This window comes from Eulemur rufifrons, chromosome 27 (assembly GCF_041146395.1).
Source record: "Eulemur rufifrons isolate Redbay chromosome 27, OSU_ERuf_1, whole genome shotgun sequence".
In the NCBI taxonomy this organism is placed as follows: Eukaryota; Metazoa; Chordata; class Mammalia; order Primates; family Lemuridae; genus Eulemur; species Eulemur rufifrons.
The window spans coordinates 15,491,768-15,509,459 of NC_091009.1; the positions used below are offsets into that span (position 1 = coordinate 15,491,768).

General features: G+C 40.3%; 1 protein-coding gene across 2 annotated transcripts in view; it reads right to left on the reverse strand.

The window, feature by feature from the left end:
• Window positions 1-1,187: 1,187 nt before the first annotated feature.
• NPL (N-acetylneuraminate pyruvate lyase) overlaps window positions 1,188-17,692 on the reverse strand; it is a 34,213-nt gene continuing 17,708 nt past the window's right edge. For both annotated transcript variants that reach the window (XM_069459313.1, XM_069459312.1), the window contains exons 5-12: window positions 15,733-15,790; window positions 13,330-13,405; window positions 11,660-11,752; window positions 10,278-10,426; window positions 10,117-10,163; window positions 7,338-7,422; window positions 5,710-5,749; window positions 1,188-2,019 (exon numbers count right to left, since the gene is read on the reverse strand). In XM_069459313.1, the coding sequence (XP_069315414.1) occupies window positions 1,835-2,019; window positions 5,710-5,749; window positions 7,338-7,422; window positions 10,117-10,163; window positions 10,278-10,426; window positions 11,660-11,752; window positions 13,330-13,405; window positions 15,733-15,790 (733 nt within the window). In that variant the 3' untranslated portion in view covers window positions 1,188-1,834. The remainder of the gene's footprint in view (window positions 2,020-5,709; window positions 5,750-7,337; window positions 7,423-10,116; window positions 10,164-10,277; window positions 10,427-11,659; window positions 11,753-13,329; window positions 13,406-15,732; window positions 15,791-17,692) is intronic.

A 17,692-nucleotide genomic window follows, 5' to 3' on the forward strand; every position in this document is an offset into this window, starting at 1 on the left:
AATAAAAACCTCACTTTTCGTCTTTCAGGAAATTAATAGCTACAAAGGCAAAACAGGGGTAAGGAAATAAATATAACAACTTTTAACTAGCTGACCAATTAGAGGGTTAACAAAGATAATCAAAGCCCGCTGATAATTTCAAATTTACATTTTCAAAAAGTTTTATTTTTCATTTGAAGAGATAAAAAATAAGGAACAAAACTGATGTGAATTTCTTTTTTTATTTTTATTTTTTATTTATTTATTTCTTTTTTCTTTTTTTTATTTATTTTTTCTTTTTTCTACAACTTGATGTTTTCAGCAATAAACTGATGTGAATTTCAAATCTTTTCCTCTGCTAATGAGCAAAACAATTAGAGACAAAATGAAAACAAAATCTTAGGTAATTAATAGACTGGATAAGTTTAAAATTGCTAAAAGTTGACTGTCAATACACTTTGATATTAGAAAGCATACACCAAGGTTTGTTAGAAGGGAGATTAAACAGCTGATGATATGTTACAGAAAAAGAAAAGAGTAAAGGAGATATGTAGAGAAAGCTGTGAGTTCTTTGGGTCCTCTCCAAATCTTCTATCACTAAAGGAAAGTAGCTGCTTGGAAATATGACAGGGAAATATTATAACAGTAGCTTCAGGGTTTATCTCAGAAGGGAAACTGGCCTTTGATTCCGATAATTTAGGGCACTGGGGGCAGGGAGTGGGGGAGATGCTATCTTCTCAGAAGAGGGAGGGAAAGTTTGTGGTACCCAGAACAAGAGCCCTTTGGTTCTTTGAAACCTTGACCTTTGGGAAGTTCTCTGTATAGCAAGAAGTGGAGACTTAAATTCATCTTTGGGGACAGTCTTTCTTTCTTTCTTTTTTTTTTTTTTTTTTTGACAGAGTCTCACTCTGTTGCCCAGGCTAGAGTGAGTGCCGTGGCGTCAGCCTAGCTCACAGCAACCTCAAACTCCTGAACTCAAGCGATCCTCCTGTCTCAGCCTCCCAAGTAGCTGGGACTACAGGCATGCGCCACCATGCCCGGCTAATTTTTTCTATATATATTTTTAGCTGTCCATATAATTTCTTTCTATTTTTAGTAGAGGTGGGGTCTCGCTCAGGCTGGTCTCGAACTCCTGACCTTGAGCAATCCACCCGCCTCGGCCTCCCAGAGTGCTAGGATTACAGGCGTGAGCCACCACGCCCGGCCAGCCTTTCTTTCTTTATGAGAAAGCCACCCTAAAGGGCCCTTTAGTTATAGGAACTGAAGCAAGTCCTCATCTGACCCAATGTTTTGGGGGAAAACTGTGATGGCATAAATATTCTGAAAGCATCTGTTCTAGGGCCAGACAGAGCAGCCAGATGAGCTGGTGTGTTAGTAGCTGTCCATAGTTGGGCCATGTTGTAATTTGCTAGTAAAGTGCCTGCCTAAATGCAGTAGCTCAGAGTTTTCTTAGCTTCCAAATGAATATTTATTAAAATGAAAGTACAGTATAGAGGTTTAAAATTAGAAAACTTTAAAATAGGATTAAGAACCAGAAATCAAGATAATGGGAGCTCCCAAAGGCAGACAGAATCAATCAATTATGATTTTCTTCTCGACTCCATTTCATTCATATAAATAGAAATTTCTCTATAAAAATTTTGTGAAATGAATGACTCCTTCTAGAGCCTTTGCCCTTTCACAAAATAAAACTTTTTAAGGCTCAGAGTAGGTACTTCAGTGGTTGTTGATTGATGTGAGATTTCATTTTCTAGGAGAGTTTATTTCAAGTTATCTACAATGTCCCTGAGAAAAGAATGCTTTATTTAATGTGGATTATGTTTCAATGTACACACCCTGATTTAACAGTGAGGCACTAGCTACAGGCTTCCAAGTTCCTATCCTTCAAGCCAGTGAAAGAAAGGAAATCCAGGCTCTTCAGTTTAGCTTCTGCATTATCAGTAAACTCCCTGGAGGCCTTCTGCAGTGGAAGCCGGGGTGGGCCCATTGGAATCCCAGAGACCAGAGTCATGATGGCTTTGGTCTGTGATACTCCAAAACCTAGACAGGAAAAATAAATGAGGAAATGTGACTGGTACCGTCCACTTCCCCACAAACATCCTAAAGAAAAGATCATATGCTAACAGCAACTACTATGATAGGATAAGGTGAAAATACAAGACAAGAATATTTACAGTCAACATGATAGATTGAGCAGACATAGGAAATCCCTTTTTCTGTGCCAAACACATAGGAATGCTGGAAAATTTTTACAAATTGACAAACTGTAAAACAAAACAAAGGCTCAAAGTCAATCTTAAAACCAAGAAGGAGGCACCAAACACGTCAGGAATTAAGAGGCCAGAGAGGCAAGGAGGAGCTAAAGCCAAATAGCCCTTAAGGATAATCTGATTCAGGAATATACTGTTGTTGTTCAAATGATGTTGGACTTTATTGCTAGGATAGAATTTAGTTCAAGGTCATTTAAGAAGTCCTTGAGAAATACACCACGTAAGGTGGCTAATGACTCAATGCTGCTGTTTCAGTGCTGGTGTTAGGAAGCTGGCACAAGAAAGGAAGATGAAGCCTTGGGTCTATGCATGGTGAGAAGCTGGAATTAAACCGCCTGTATAGGCCGGGCGCGGTGGCTCACGCCTGTAATCCTAGCACTCTGGGAGGCCGAGGTGGGCGGATCGTTTGAGCTCAGGAGTTCGAGACCAGCCTGAGCAAGAGCGAGACCTCATCTCTACTAAAAATAGAAAGAAATTATATGGACAGCTAAAAATATATATAGAAAAAATTAGCCGGGCATGGTGGCGCATGCCTGTAGTCCCAGCTACTCGGGAGGCTGAGACAGGAGGATCCCTTGAGCTCAGGAGTTTGAGGTTGCTGTGAGCTAGGCTGACGCCACGGCACTCACTCTAGCCTGGGCAACAGAGTGAGACTCTCTCAAAAAAAAAAAAAAAAAACACACACAAAAAAAAAAAAACAAAAAATAAACCGCCTGTATAAAACTGGTAGCCAGCCTTCTACGAAAAGCAACTGAAAAAACCCCAGCCCACTGGTCTGGGGATAGAGAGACAAGGAACCTTGACTTCTGCCAGGGCTGGGGATGGAAAAAGACCTCATGAAAGAAATCCCAAGCCTGTGCCACAGGTGAATGCTGGATCCAAATTTGCATCGTGGGCTTGGTATAGGCACCAGACTATGAAATTAACTTCAAGACTGGTTAGAACTGGTGGAACTAAAGTATCCCAGCAGAGGCAAATGCAAACCCGCTTGTTAGGGCACCTGACAACTTAGGGTATAAGGGATTACCCAGAAAACAGCAGTCTCAAAAGCTAAGAGCTCAGAGTTAAAAGTTACAAAGCCCATGAGAAAACAAAGCGGCGTGAGAGCCAGCATTTGCACAAATGACAAAATCCACATCCTGAGAGCAGGTGACAGAAAATTCTGAAAGAGACTTCACAGAGATAAAAGAAGGAATAGACACCATAGGCTAAGAGAAGGGTACACACTTAAATGTTTTTTATATTTTTTTAAAAAAGCCAAAAGGAAATACTGAAAATAAAAAATATACATTCAGAGAAATTAAACTGTAGAAAACATAGCTAAAGAAAGAATTAGTGATTTTTAAAGGTAGAGCCAAGGAAATAATCTAGAACACAGCACAGAAACACATGTTAAATATTAAAAAAAATTAAGATACAGATTTGAGAAGATCCAAAGTGTATCTAATATGCTTTCAGAATAAGAGACTTGAGTGAATGCACTCAAGACAATATTCACAGATAACAGCAGAAAATTTTTCAGAGCTGAAGAAAGACAGCCTTCAGATTGAAGAAGCAGATGAAAAAACAGGCAGACTGTTAATATGTGAAAAACATAACTAATAATTACCCATCACAATCCTCAATCGCCATCTTCTAAAATATCTGTGATTGGTTTTCTTATCTGGCTTATTGCTTTTGTTTTTTTTTTTTTGTTTTTTTTTTTTTGAGACAGAGTCTCACTCTGTTGCCCAGGCTAGAGTGAGTGCCGTGGCGTTAGCCTAGCTCACAGCAACCTCAAACTCCTGAGCTCAAGGGATCCTCCTGTCTCAGCCTCCCGAGTAGCTGGGACTACAGGTATGCACCACCATGCCCGGCTAATTTTTTTTTCTATATATATTTTTAGCTGTCCATATAATTTCTTTCTATTTTTAGTAGAGATGGGGTCTCGCTCTTGCTCAGGCTGGTCTCGAACTCCTGAGCTCAAACGATCCGCCCACCTCGGCCTCCCAGAGTGCTAGGATTACAGGCGTGAGCCACCGCGCCCGGCCTGGCTTATTGCTTTTGGATTCAAGATATAAGAAGTAACTTTCTTTTGCTAAGTTAATTTACTTAGTTACAACAACTGAGCATGGGGAAGGAAAACACTAGCATGGCTAAATATACAGTAGTCTTCCCTTACACACAGTTTCACTTTTACAGTTTCAGTTACCTGTGGTCAACTGGGGTCCAAAAATAGTAAGATATTTTGAGAGAGTGAGAAAGTGAAAGAGCAAGAGAGAGATCATATTCACAGAACTTTTATTACAGTATATTGTTATAATTGCTTTATTTTAATGTTAGTTATTGTTAATCTCTTACTGTGCCTAATTTGTAAATTATACTTTATCACAGGTATGTGTGTATATGGAAAAAACCCACTATATAGGGTTCAGTACTAACCACAGTTTCAGGCCTCCCCTGGACGGTCTTAGAACGTATCTCCCACTGATAAGGGGGGACTGTTGTACACAGGCAAACTCTTAGTTCTTTTAAAATTTTAATAGTTCAATATCTATTTTAATGTTCTTTAGGGACATATAACTGTCACACCAAACCCACAATTTTGCAGGAAGTATTGCTTAGGACAAGGGAGTAATAATAGGTCATTCATAGCACTGGTAGCAAACAAATAGGACCAAAATCATGAAATTGAAAAGCAAATGGAAACATTTTCTTGGAAGGGTTAAGAGAGCTAGTGAGAAGGCTGTGAGAAAGACAGTGTAACACAGAATAGGTGCTTGGGGAGAGGGAGGAATTGCCAGGTTGAGGCAGAAGGGCTGGGCAGGGAGGTGGGAGGTCTGCCAAGAATCAACTTAAAACTTTTCCTGCACTGACCCAGGTTCAATTGGCCCAAGGACCAATCTCTTGCAGAAGAGGAGTGCATGGTGGCATTTGTCATGGAATAAGATTTAAGAGACTCTGGAGAGGTTCCTCTACTCAAATTCACTGTTATTCCCCCCACCCCCCCAATTTTACTTTGTCATATTATCCAAACCCCCATCCATTTGAGCTTACTTTTGTTAATAAACTCTTTTCATATTGTACATACCCTGGGGAGAGCTGTCAGTCATTCACAATTTAGTAAGATCTGTATTTAGACTGCCTTCCTGTAAGCACTTAGGCTGAAGTGAGCCGCAATGAGGTAGTAGAATTGTAATAAGCAGAGTCAAGTAAAGGGAGGGAAGTGCTGACGGTGTAGGAGAGAAGGAGTAGACAATGCGGTGTGTGTGCTAAAATGGAGGGGAGAGATTTATAGAAGCCCGCCAAAGACCTTCCGAGTAGGTTTGCTTCACCATTTTATATGTTTGGCCCTGAAGGTTAATGCTGGCAACAGATCATTAAAAGGCGTTCGTGCTGAACCCTCAGAGACAGTGATGGTGTTCCATTTCCTTCACACTCTCCAGCAGCAGACAAAGCAGAAAACAGACACGGCACTTACCTAGTTTGACCACAAAGTTGATAAATCTCTGGATACAAAACTAGAAAGAAACAAACAGATCTGTAGTCAGCATTACTCAGCTGTGAAAACAATATAAAGAATTCAGAAGTCAAATGACAGAAACCCTAAAAAGTCCACACACCTTAGTTTTCTGAAGGTCTGTCAGAGTGGAGAAAAATGGCCAAGTGAGGATGGTCAGGACCCATCCAGGGTAAGGTAGGATCTTTTCATATGTGCAGACTTTATAGAAAGGGCTGTGCAGAAACGACACTCCAGGGATGGAACCGTACGAGACAGTATTAAGGGGGACGTGCCCTTATCCACCTAGCTTGTGAAGGTAAACTCATCAGCTAGTGCAGTGGCTTTCAGACTGGGTTACACAGAGCTCTGGGGTACCTTCTAAGATGCCTAAGGGGCACTTGGCCAAAGCTAAGGTTTACGGGAATCCATTTCTAGATCCTTCCATTGAGTGCTGTTTTCTAAGATTGATCAGTATAAGAATTCGCATGTAATGGAGGTACAGATTGTCCTTTTCTATTTCCACTTTCTTCCACAGTCCTTCTTTTCCTGCTTTTGAAAAAAATAAAGACATACCTCCAATATCACTGCCTTGGGATGCCTCTGAGGCACCCACTAAAGGATGCTTTGCCCTTCTGCTCCTTAATCTCTGACTACCCTGCCGGCAGCCTGTGCTGTTCAAAAAGATCCCACATCTGAGCTTTATTGGGACCAAGCACTTGCTCCAACCTTGCTATATCCTTCCATTCCTAGTTATTTTCCTGGGATACTCCTCTCAGCCACTCATACTATTCTGAAAATCTCTTTGCCTCGCCCTTAAAAGTCTTCCGCTTGTGCCTACTCTATTTCCTTCCACCTTATTCCATTTACACTTAAGAACCAGCTGTTGAGACTGGTTCTGCCCTTTAGTGAGGCTCTTCTTTCCCTGGACAGCTAGTCTGTCCCCAACGTAACATTAACAGCAGCCACCATTTCCTCTGGGGTCTTCCCTGTAACATATCAGCGCCTGCTGCTTTTCTCTCCCTGTTTCAAAGCCAGATCCTTGTGGATCACCCACTGGGCTCTTGTTTCCTGCCTGGTGGATGTTTCCAGTTCTCAGCACATTTCCAGGGTGATCAGGACTGACCTGCCCTGATTTTGGATTATGCCTTCTCCATTTTAGGTTACCAGCTTCATAGCTTCCTCTGTTCTCTGATGACTCAGGTGTGATGTCCTCAAGGGGACGGCATGTAATCACTTTCCGAGAAGTCTATGACCATTATTTTACAATCACAGAAGTACTTTTAAGAGAGAGTAAAAATAAGATCCTTTCTAGGAGGAACAAAGAGGAGCCTTCCCATATGAGGCCTGCGCTGATTAGACATGTAGGGAACTTGGACAATGGGGACAGGTTTGGTTTTAAACAAGAAAAAGTAAGAAACAGAAGAAAGGTAAAGAAAGAAGTGGCTTGAAAATTTTAATGAGGACAGGTGTGGTATAAATGCTGATGAGAGAGAGAGAGGGAGAGAGAGAGAGGAAAGAAGAATCTTTTCCCCCCCTGGATAGCTAGGCTCGGTGGGAGGAGGGGGAAGAAAAAGAGGCTATGATTTATGGGAAGGGAAGAAGTTTACCTGGTAGTTCAGGGCTACAGAGAAGTCCTTCCGTTCAAAAGCCTCCAACATCTGGTTAGTCTTTTTTCCCAAGTAGTTATAGGTACTGGCAGGACAACAGAAAATGCTGCAGGTTCAATAACTCAACAGGAAAGGCCCAGATCTTCAAACCCTTTTTATTGTTTAAAAGGGAAAAAACATGCCCAGATCTCCTAGAAGTCTGTTTTTGGGTTCTAATCTATTAGGGGATCAGATTGTATTCAGTTCTGAGTCTTCCAATACTAAGCAGTGCTGCAGAGAATACAAAAGGGGATAAAGGAAGAAAAATGGGAAAAGGATAAAATTAGAAAGAAAAAGTGAAAGACGGAGGTATAATGAGTAGCGCCAACACCTGCCCTGTGGCACACACAGAGGTAAGAACTGTAGGTAAAGTGTAGCATCTGCCCCTCTCTGTAGCTGGAAGAAAGTAACAAGCAAAAATAAAAAAATAAATAAAAACAAAAAATAAAAATGTAGCATTTGAGGTAAGTCTTAAAAACCTTATGCTGAGAAACTGCATGAATGGAGCCACAGTAAAAGGGGAAAATCTCAACAAATTATTTGCATTCCTTATCAACTTAGAGATTAGTTTATACATAGTAACATTAATAATGGTTATAATAGTGAAATGAGGGACCATTTATTAAGTGACTATTTTATTACAGGTGCTTGACATAAATCACGTCTAATCCTCTCAAAGCCCTGCGAGGCAGGCCTAGTTCCTAATTTGCTCAAAAAAGGGCTGCAGAGTTGCCACAAAGGCTTTCCATCACTTCATGCTGCCTTCTACGACAATTCAATAAAAATGAAGGTGAGAATAGTTATTTGATCTGATAAAATATTCTCACAGACTTAAGAAAAAACCTCTAACTCTACGAATAAAGACAAATATCTTAGACTCATCACTGAATTCTTAGAGAAACCAGCAAAGTAGAAGTTTATAGAAATTCATAATAAGGACACTTTCCGAATTTCTTTAAAGGAGAAACAAAAGTAAGTCAAATGGCTTCTCACATAATAAGTATCAGAAAGTGTGTTTATCTGATGTACCAAGAACAGAAATGTCGCTGGTCCTTGTATATGTAGACCCTGGGTCAACAGCAAGGGATTCTAGGAATGTGATGTTCACATTATCTTCTGGTAATAAAATATGGAAGAATAATGTCTGAGGAGTTTTGAGTACTAATATTTGAATCCCAGTGGTCTTTGGTGTATCCTCAGTTAGACAGGAAAGTGATTATAATTAAGAAGAAATGAAGTCCAACCAAATGTACTTTGCTCAGAGACTATGTTGACAGAATTAAAATGCCTAGCCAGGGCCGGGTGTGGTGGCTCACACCTGTAATCCTAACACTCTGGGAGGCTGAGGCAGGAGGATCACTTGAGGTCAGGAGTTCGAGACCAGCCTGAGCAAGAGCAAGAGCAAGACCTGGTCTCTACTAAAAATAGAAAGAAATTAGCTGGACAACTAAAAATATACATAGAAAAAATAAGCTGGGCATGGTGGTGCATGCCTGTAGTCCCAGCTACTTGGGAGGCTGAGGCAGTAGGATTGCTTGAGCCCAGGAGTTTGAGGTTGCTGTGAGCTAGGCTGACGCCATGGCACTCTAGCCCGGGCAACAGAGTGAGACTCTGTCTATAAATAAATAAATAAATAAAAATAAAATGCCTAGCCAGGAGGCCAAAAAACAGGAGTGAAAAAAGTAAGAATTCCCAGGGAAAAAAAGGTTCCATTCAGGCTTCCTTGGTAGAAACCTCCCTGTAGTTACGATAGATGCCACAGGCCATCTTGGCGTGGTGAACAAGCCATTAAGATTATCAAGCTCTATGGCTCTTCTTCAAAGCCATGCTCACCAAGATATGTCATGAATGTTACTTTGCTTCCCTGCTACTTTTCCTACAGTGAAGAAATGTACTTTCAGTTAATGAAAACATTTCAATCAATCTCCTTGCAAGCATATTCTGATGAATTAGGTTAATATGTGCAATGGATATGCTAACTGAATTGCCTGCCTTCTGAGTGGCGAATGGGCCACATGATTCTGGTTTCCTGTCCACGGCTGATTGGACCTGCGGTGGACACTTGACTAGGCAGTACTATCTAATGATAACCTGAGATGCCACACTTGGGCAGCCATACTGGCCATGTGCATGTTGAAGCAGAGAAGGCCCATCTGGAGAGAGAGAAGGGGAAGAGGAATAAAGAGAAGTGCAGAGAGATGCAGAGGTGAGAGTCTTCGGGAGACCAGAGCTGGAAGACGATCTGCCTTGGCTGTTGAGAGCTTTGCAGTTCCCAGTTTTCATCGTCTCTGAAGCCTGGTTGCGGTTCCTCCTCTTGGGTTCTATGTAATTTCCCAGTATTTTATAATAACTTGTCTTCCTTTACATAAGCTTCTTTGAATAGGTTTCTGTTATTTGTAACCAAATAATTTCTGACAAAGACAGTGTGAGTCTATCCTTGAGAAAATGATCACCAGGGCTATAGCACCAAGGGCCAGATTCTGTTGAGTTATAGGCGCTGGGCATGCTCTCAGCTCATGTGTCTTACCTCTAACTGCAACAGATGCTTCTAAACAACAACGACTAAGTTTCTAATAAACTGCTAAGCCCTACATAATTCCCTTTTACTGGAAGAAGGTTGGAAAGAAAGGTAACTTCTATTGGAAAGGATGTATATGCAAGAAGTATAGCTACTCTGGTGATGAATGCCTTTATGGGGGACTTTAAATTTATAATCATTGGGAAAATGAGTCATGCTTACCTGCCCACTGCTCCAGTTGCTCCCATCACCAGAGCACTCAACAGTTGCTAATCAGAAACAGACAAGGAGTATTCACTTTTATGAAAACAACAAAGGGAAGAACTACGTAAGTTGTTTTAGAGGGCAACTGACCTGCTGCAATATGCTAGGGGCCAACTTACCTCATCCACCCCAAAAAGGAAAGCAAACTGCCGCTGGCGATTCTGATCCACACATTGCCCGAAGTCTAAGAGATCTGTGTCACTGAATTTCAGCCCTTGGAAGGTGGGGATTTTGTCCTGAATCCCATCCAACAACTCCTCTGCACGAACTGCTCGAAACAATAAATTCCTCATTAACCTGCATGGCTCTAGGAAGTATGGGATAGCATCTCAGACAGCCCCATGTCTGTACTGAGCTGCCATGGGCTGTTAGCTGGAGCTGACTGCAGACTGGGCATAATCAATTGTCCCCTCGTCCCTGCCTAGTAGCTCCTATGTACTTGTCAAATAATAATCCTAAATTTTCCTTCCCTTAAAGACAGTAGATAGACATTTGTGATAGTGTGAATATATACTTGGTCTGAGCCCTTGGTTCCTGAGACAGAGCTCCTAAAACCCTTGTAGATATGGGTGCTAGGAAAATATTTTGTTTTGATATTTGGTCTTTGACTCTGGTTTCTTTTATTTATTTATTTTTTTTTTGAGACAGAGTCTCACTCTGTTGCCCAGGCTGGAGTGCCGTGGCATCAGCCTAGCTCACAGCAACCTCAAACTCCTGGGCTCAAGCAATCCTCCTGCCTTAGCCTCCCGAGTAGCTGGGACTACAGGCATGCGCCACCATGCCCGGGTAATTCATATATATATAGATATAGATATAGATATAGATATTTAGCTGTCCAGCTAATTTCTTTCAAATTTTTTTTTTTTTTTTAGTAGAGACGGGGTCTCACTCTTGCTCAGGCTGGTCTCGAACTCCTGAGCTCAAACAATCTGCCCACCTCGGCCTCCCAAAGTGCCAGGATTATAGGCATGAGTCACCGCGGCTGGCCTCCATTTTTTCTTTTATGGAATTTAGAATAGAATGTGATTTAAAAAATAATCTGTTAAGAACTTTCATCTAATAGTAAAAATCTTCTCACTGAAGAAATACAGCAGTCATAAAACAAGAGCCAGAAGAAAAGTCTGAAGAGATCAGAGTACCTATGTGTTTGGCATTGAGAATACAATAGGTACAAGGTAGACATGGCCCTGTCCCAGTGGGGCTTACAGCCTTGTGTCTTCTCATGTAAGAAGTACGGGTGTGTGTGTGACAGCGGGACAGGTGTCTGTCACAAGTGCCTAGAGGTCACCCCTTCCCTCATACTTACCAACTTCCATTATAAGGTGGTGTGAGTGATGGATAAGGGCTGGGATATTACAGTGATATTTGGAAGTGATTGGAACTGCCCAGTCAACAGCTTTTGTGGCACGGTGTAGGGTGGGAGGGAGTGGGAGTTTCTTAGTGAAACAGGGTAAGATGTGAGAGTGGGAAGGAAAGAAATATCAAAAGCAGCAGCACTTACTCTTTATCCCTGTCAAGGCAGGAATGTGATAGTAATAAAATGGCAATGTCGGGGCAGCAGCAGCCACCTCCTTTAGGAAATTAATCAGGACATCTGAAAGAACAGCAGGAACAGTTATAGTGTAAACAAGTATCAAACAGTGGCTTTCTCCAGTAAAAAAAAAAAAAAAATCACGTGACAAAATGCAGCCATCCTTCTCAGAAGCTGAAAATTCTTGACCTCTCTTACCATCCCTGATATTGCTACCACAATGCTTTTGCAACTCACTTCCTTCAAAATTTTATTTTCCCTTCTGTAGAAAGGTCAAAATAAGATGATTATTTTCCTATCATACTAAACTATTAAAAATTGATGCAAACTTTCCCACATATTAAGAGATAATCATGAAATACTCTTATAAAAACCAGAAGCCCATTAGATAGGACTCTTGTCCTCTTACCCCAGAAGGGCTAAGTGTGGACAGTAGGCAACAGGGACTAATATAGGACCAATAGGATCAGAGTAATCAGGTTGTAACAGAGAAAGTTCTAAACAAAAAGATAAACAACGTCTGCTTCAAGAGAGAAGTTGTAAGGGTAGTGGCACATTTCATATAAATCCAACCAGACAGAGTTTGGTACTTTTTCCTTTGGGGAGAAATCCAGATACATCAGAAGAGAGTATACTCTGGTTTATTGAGGAAATGGGATTTCCTACTTTCCAATGTGCATTTTAATTGCAACATTACTGCGGATGACAATTACTTTGAATGCCACTGGATAGTGAGAGAGAGAATTTTATGTACTTCATCCAAATCCTGTGATGAGACATTTGGTCTATGATAAATATTTCTGACAAATTATTACGTCAAATTCATTACTCCTCCTTTGTTCATCTTTTAGGAAGAATATTCATGTAAAAGTTTGTAAAACCATGTGAAAAAATTCAAAAAATGTTCATTTTAAATTCTCAAATTAGCAATATTTAAATTACCTATTTACATTAATAACTCTTTTCTATCTACCAACAATAGGTGGTATTTCATGATGATTTTGACCTATTATACATTTAGTTATGGATTTATTTAACCATGTATGCAAATGATATCTTGTCTGTTATTATACTTTTAAAATTTGTATTTCTTTTTTTGCTAATCAAAGGGATTAAAAAGACTCAGTATCCTTGGACACCATAAAAAGTCTCCACAAAGAAAGCAGTGGAGAAGGAGAAAGCAATAGTTTAATATTTTAGAAGACAATGAATATTTCTGTGAAATCTCTTCAAATTCAGCATTCATTCAACCTTGACTAGAATATGTAGTCTCAAAATTACCCATCACTTATACTCCTCTCTTTCGAGAAAAACAGTCCCATGCTTTGCCATGTGACTTGGACATCCTATGCTAGTGACTAGACCAGGAGTGGACGCCTCCCCAAAACACCAGCACCTACAGATTGACCAGAGCTCAGTGGGTGACCCAATCAGATTACTTGGCAAAATAATTGAAGTGCTTTAATGCAGTCTCTTCTCTGGATCCAGGGAAAACAAATATTCTGGAGAACCATTGTGCCATTGCAACTTTAGGCCTCCAGTCTGTAGGACTTTGCTTTTGTGAATTAAATACAGCCATTTTGAACGGAGGCAAGTAGTAGACCATGTGAGGCACTGTACATTTAGACCTATCTACTTACCTTTGTTCCACGGCTTGAGAAAGAAAGGTGCAATGACAGCAATGCCATCAGCTCCTATTTCTGTTGCATGTTGGGCCTTTAAAAAAAGAGAGAAGACCGTATAGGAATAAGTGATTTATTACAGTCACCTATAGCTTAGATACTAGAGTTCAGTAACAAGTTCTTCTAATCTGCCAGCTGATACACCACTGGAGAGTGGGAAAATGAGCCAAATTCAATGATAAATGTCATTGCCAGGAAAATCCCAGGTTGCAAAGTAGAGATCCCTGGTGAAGGTGAGCTGTGCATTCAATCTCATACTTCCTCACATTTTTGTCAGTACAAAAAACCTTGCTAAGGAGACAAGCAGTTCATTCTGACAAGTGGTAACTGTTCATAGAGATCCTGCTGATGTAATTTCTCTTCTGCTATTTGGCCTACTGGATGACACTGTCTTTTCTGTCCAATGACATGATAGCCATATTTTAAAATTTCTATTACAGATTGTATGCAGTTGAGAAAGGTTGAAAAGAAAAAAATTATATACATCACAGAAGGTACTTTGTACCAGGGTTCTTCCATTTTCTCAAATTCCTCCAGAAAAAGATTAATGTTTCCTCTCATTGGACCCTTATAATTCTGTCTATCTCAAGTAGAGTTCCTAACCCTACCACGCTGTAAGACAGTCATGTACGGTGACTGTCCTCCAACTAGAGTGTGAGTTCCCTGAGGGTAGGGGTCAGATCTTGTTCCCTCGAGTCCAGGTCAATCATGGTGCGGGGCACATAGCAGGGACTCCATAGATGCTTGTTGATTGTTTCAGAACATGCCCCACTACCTAAAAGTGGAAAAGGGCTTCCTTCTGAGACTTTAACTTAAAATATTTGTATTTACAGAGGTGATTAACTTTCTGCAGAAGTAAACTAGGACAGTTAAAAAGAGAGTATTTGGATATAGCCTAAAGACCAATCAAGATACTGAGTATAATTTCATTAACACAGAATCAGAATGTCATATAGTTGGATCATTTGTTTAGTCCCTGTTTAAAAAAAGAGTAAAAGGGTAACCTTAGCTGAAAGTCAGGAAAAAGGAAGCACCCAAGAGAGAGCTGATAGCAGTGTCCATTAAAGCATCATCCAAGGGAGAGCAATGGCTACTCAGAGACCAAGGTTATTGTCTCCTTGGCAACACTATCCCTATTAAGGATAAGGATAAGATCATCCTTTTACCAGAAGATTATCTCTATTCCAAGATTACCTCTATACTATTCTAGTGTTCAGCCCAATGAACACAGCCTTTCATGTAGTGACATGACATTATTTTGAAATTTACATTACACGTTGGAAAAGAAAGCAATTGAAAAGAGAAGAAAAAGAGAAAATATTTCCCACACCATGCTACCTTAGTTGAAAGACCTTTTGTAAGAAGAGGAAATCAAGCAAAAGAAGAATAAATCAAGTCTCAAGTTCTGATTCCAGGTTTATGATGTGTGGTAATATGTGTTCCCTTGTGGCTTGCCTAAAAGCACTGAATTGCAATTTTGTAAGTATATATTATACATCCCATTTCAAAATCCAAATAATAGGAAAAATCATGAAACAAAACCATCAAGATGATATTGGGCTAGATTAATTCATTTTAATCTTTGAAGTTAGAATCTAAATTCTGGAAACATGGTTAATTTGTAGCAGTCCAGGTTTAGACCTTCTGATGAACAATTCTAAACATCTTCATGCTTTCTTTTCTTAACCAATTCACCCAGGCCTCAAAATTAATGCATCATCTGCTTTTCTGTCAGCAACTTTAACTCCTTCCTCCCTTGCTTTTATATCACCTAACCTGCTAATCCCTAAAGCTAGAACAATCCAATTTGCCTGCATTCTTGTTCACATGTTCTGGCTGAAGAGTGTACCTAGAAAAAAAAAATTCCACAACTGTGTTGAATGGTGGCATGACAAATTTATGACTTACAACTTTAGTTAGATTTCAGCACCACTGGGCAACCTTTTGTGTTTCAGCTCTCTCTGCCTTTCTCCAAGGCAGCAATGAGCAACATTTACTACTCTTCAAGCCTTTTACTCTTTTATCTCCTTTGTGTCCAGCAGATGGCCCTGCCTTCTACTTCCCAGAGAAAACTGAAGTTGGATCAAGTTCTGCAAGTTTCTCCTTACCTGCAAACTTAGCTAAGTCTATACCCACCCTTGGAGGAAACCTCGTCTCCTGTCCTACAGTAGTCATCACCCTGGGCTGCAGCTCTTTCTCTGAGACTCAGTGCCTGCTTCTAGACAGTGAGTCCCTGAGGTTCCACACCGTATTCTTTCAGGCACAGCGTCCACCACATAGCAAACACGGTACTGATCTTAACTTTAGCCTAAAAATGGAGGTCTCTTGAGTGGTCTCTCCCAGACAGAGCTGCATACATACCAGCTCTTGTGACTCCTTCAAGCTCAGTGCTCCTACGTGAATTACCACCTGATCCAGCCTGCAAAAGGGAAAACACTGCTGCATTACTTGAAGTTTGGAGGAACACAGAAGGGCTGCACTATCCTGGTTTGTGCTGGTTTTAGCAGTTAGCTGATGCCTTTTTAATCTCAGTCTCAAGATTATTAAATTCTAGAGTGATCTACTTAAAATTAATCTAATTAAAGGGTTTATGGGGATCTTTTTAACATACGCCACCAGTATCAAAGTCTAGTCATGGTACCGAGAGGTTAGTTGTGATTTGAAAGCGCCCACGATGATTCTGATTCCACAGCAGAGAAGATTCAACCCCACAGAAGGTCTTTAAAGACAAAGTTATAATTGTATTCCATTTCTTCCTTACTGTAGGAATTCAGCCATTCCTGCAATGACTTAGTTTAGAGCCAGTGGGAAGATGGTATGTTTATATAGTATCATGGAGTTTTCAAACTGCCAGCAGCAGTAGAAATATATGCGAAAAACTGTTGAATATGCACAGAAATAAAATTCATCTCTCATGAAGTTAGAGGCAGAGGATCCCAGGGATAATTTAGTCCAAGCCCATTATCTTACAAGTGAGTACACTGAGGTCTGTAGAAATTAGTCTTAAAAACACCTTTAGGCTATGATGAAAGACATATAACTTGAAAGCCAATTCTAATGGACATAAGTGATTTGGTTTAATAATGTTGAGAATCAATACTTTATGTGTCAGACCTTACATATGGTTTTTGTAAATAAATGATATTGCATATATTTGTAAACAGTGCCTTGCATATATCTGGCACTGGCTAAATCTTGTTGATTTGGATCAAATGTAAATTAAAAAAAATCAGGATACCAATGGTGAATCCAGCCCATTTTTTCCAGTCTGGAAAAAAAATCTGATTGGGAGGTGGTGCGATGTAGAGGTTAAGAATTTACATGCTAGAGTCCAACAGTCCCGAGCACGAATCACGACTCTGTTACTGACTAGCTGTGAACCTCTCAGGAAGGCCCTTAGCCTCTATATGCCGCAGTTTCTTAGGACAATTCCGATAATAATAGTACCTGCTCATAGGGCTGATGTAAGGATCACATGAGTTCATACATGTGAAACACAGCACAGTATGTGACACACAGTAAATGCTTAATAAATACAAGCAGTTTTCACTGTTAAACTTAAAGGATAGAGCCTTAGGAAGATATAAAATATGGACAACAGCAAAGATAGGAATCATTAGGGATTTAAAAATATATTTCCAGGGACTAGAATTTAAGGTTCAACAAAGCAGTAGAATTTTACTTACTTACTTACTTTCTTATTTATTTATTTAGACAGGGTCTTGTTCTGTCACCCAGGCTGGAATACAGTGGTATGATCATAGCTTACTGCAGCCTCAAACTCCTGGGCTCAAACCATGCACCTGGCTCAGCCTTCCAAGTAGCTGCAACAACAGGCGTGCACTACCATGCCCAGCTAATTTTTCAAATTTTTTTTCCCAGAGACAAGGTCTCACTATATTGCTCAGGCTGGTCTGGAACTCAAGCAACCCTCCTGCCTCAGCCTCCCAAAGGGCTGGACTTAAAGGCATGAGCCACCATGCCCAGCCAAGCAGTAGAATTTAAAAGCAGTAACTGGTTAATCAATACTTGAATATTTATTTTGATTAAGCATTGTTTTAGATGCTGTATTTCGTATTGTCATGTGCATGAAGATAGGTATAATACTGAGATATTTTTGGTTAGAGATAAAAAACAAAGAGGTTCCTCAAAGTGTACAACCAGGAACTAGTCATATGAGAAACAAATTCGCTATAAAAAGCTAGTTCCTGTCTCTGAAGTCCTCAGAATTTGGTCAAAAACGATGTTCAGTCTGGGACCCCATGTTCATCTCTGGGAGGTGCTCCATGTGCCTCTCTGGGGCGAGGCCACAGTTGGGCTG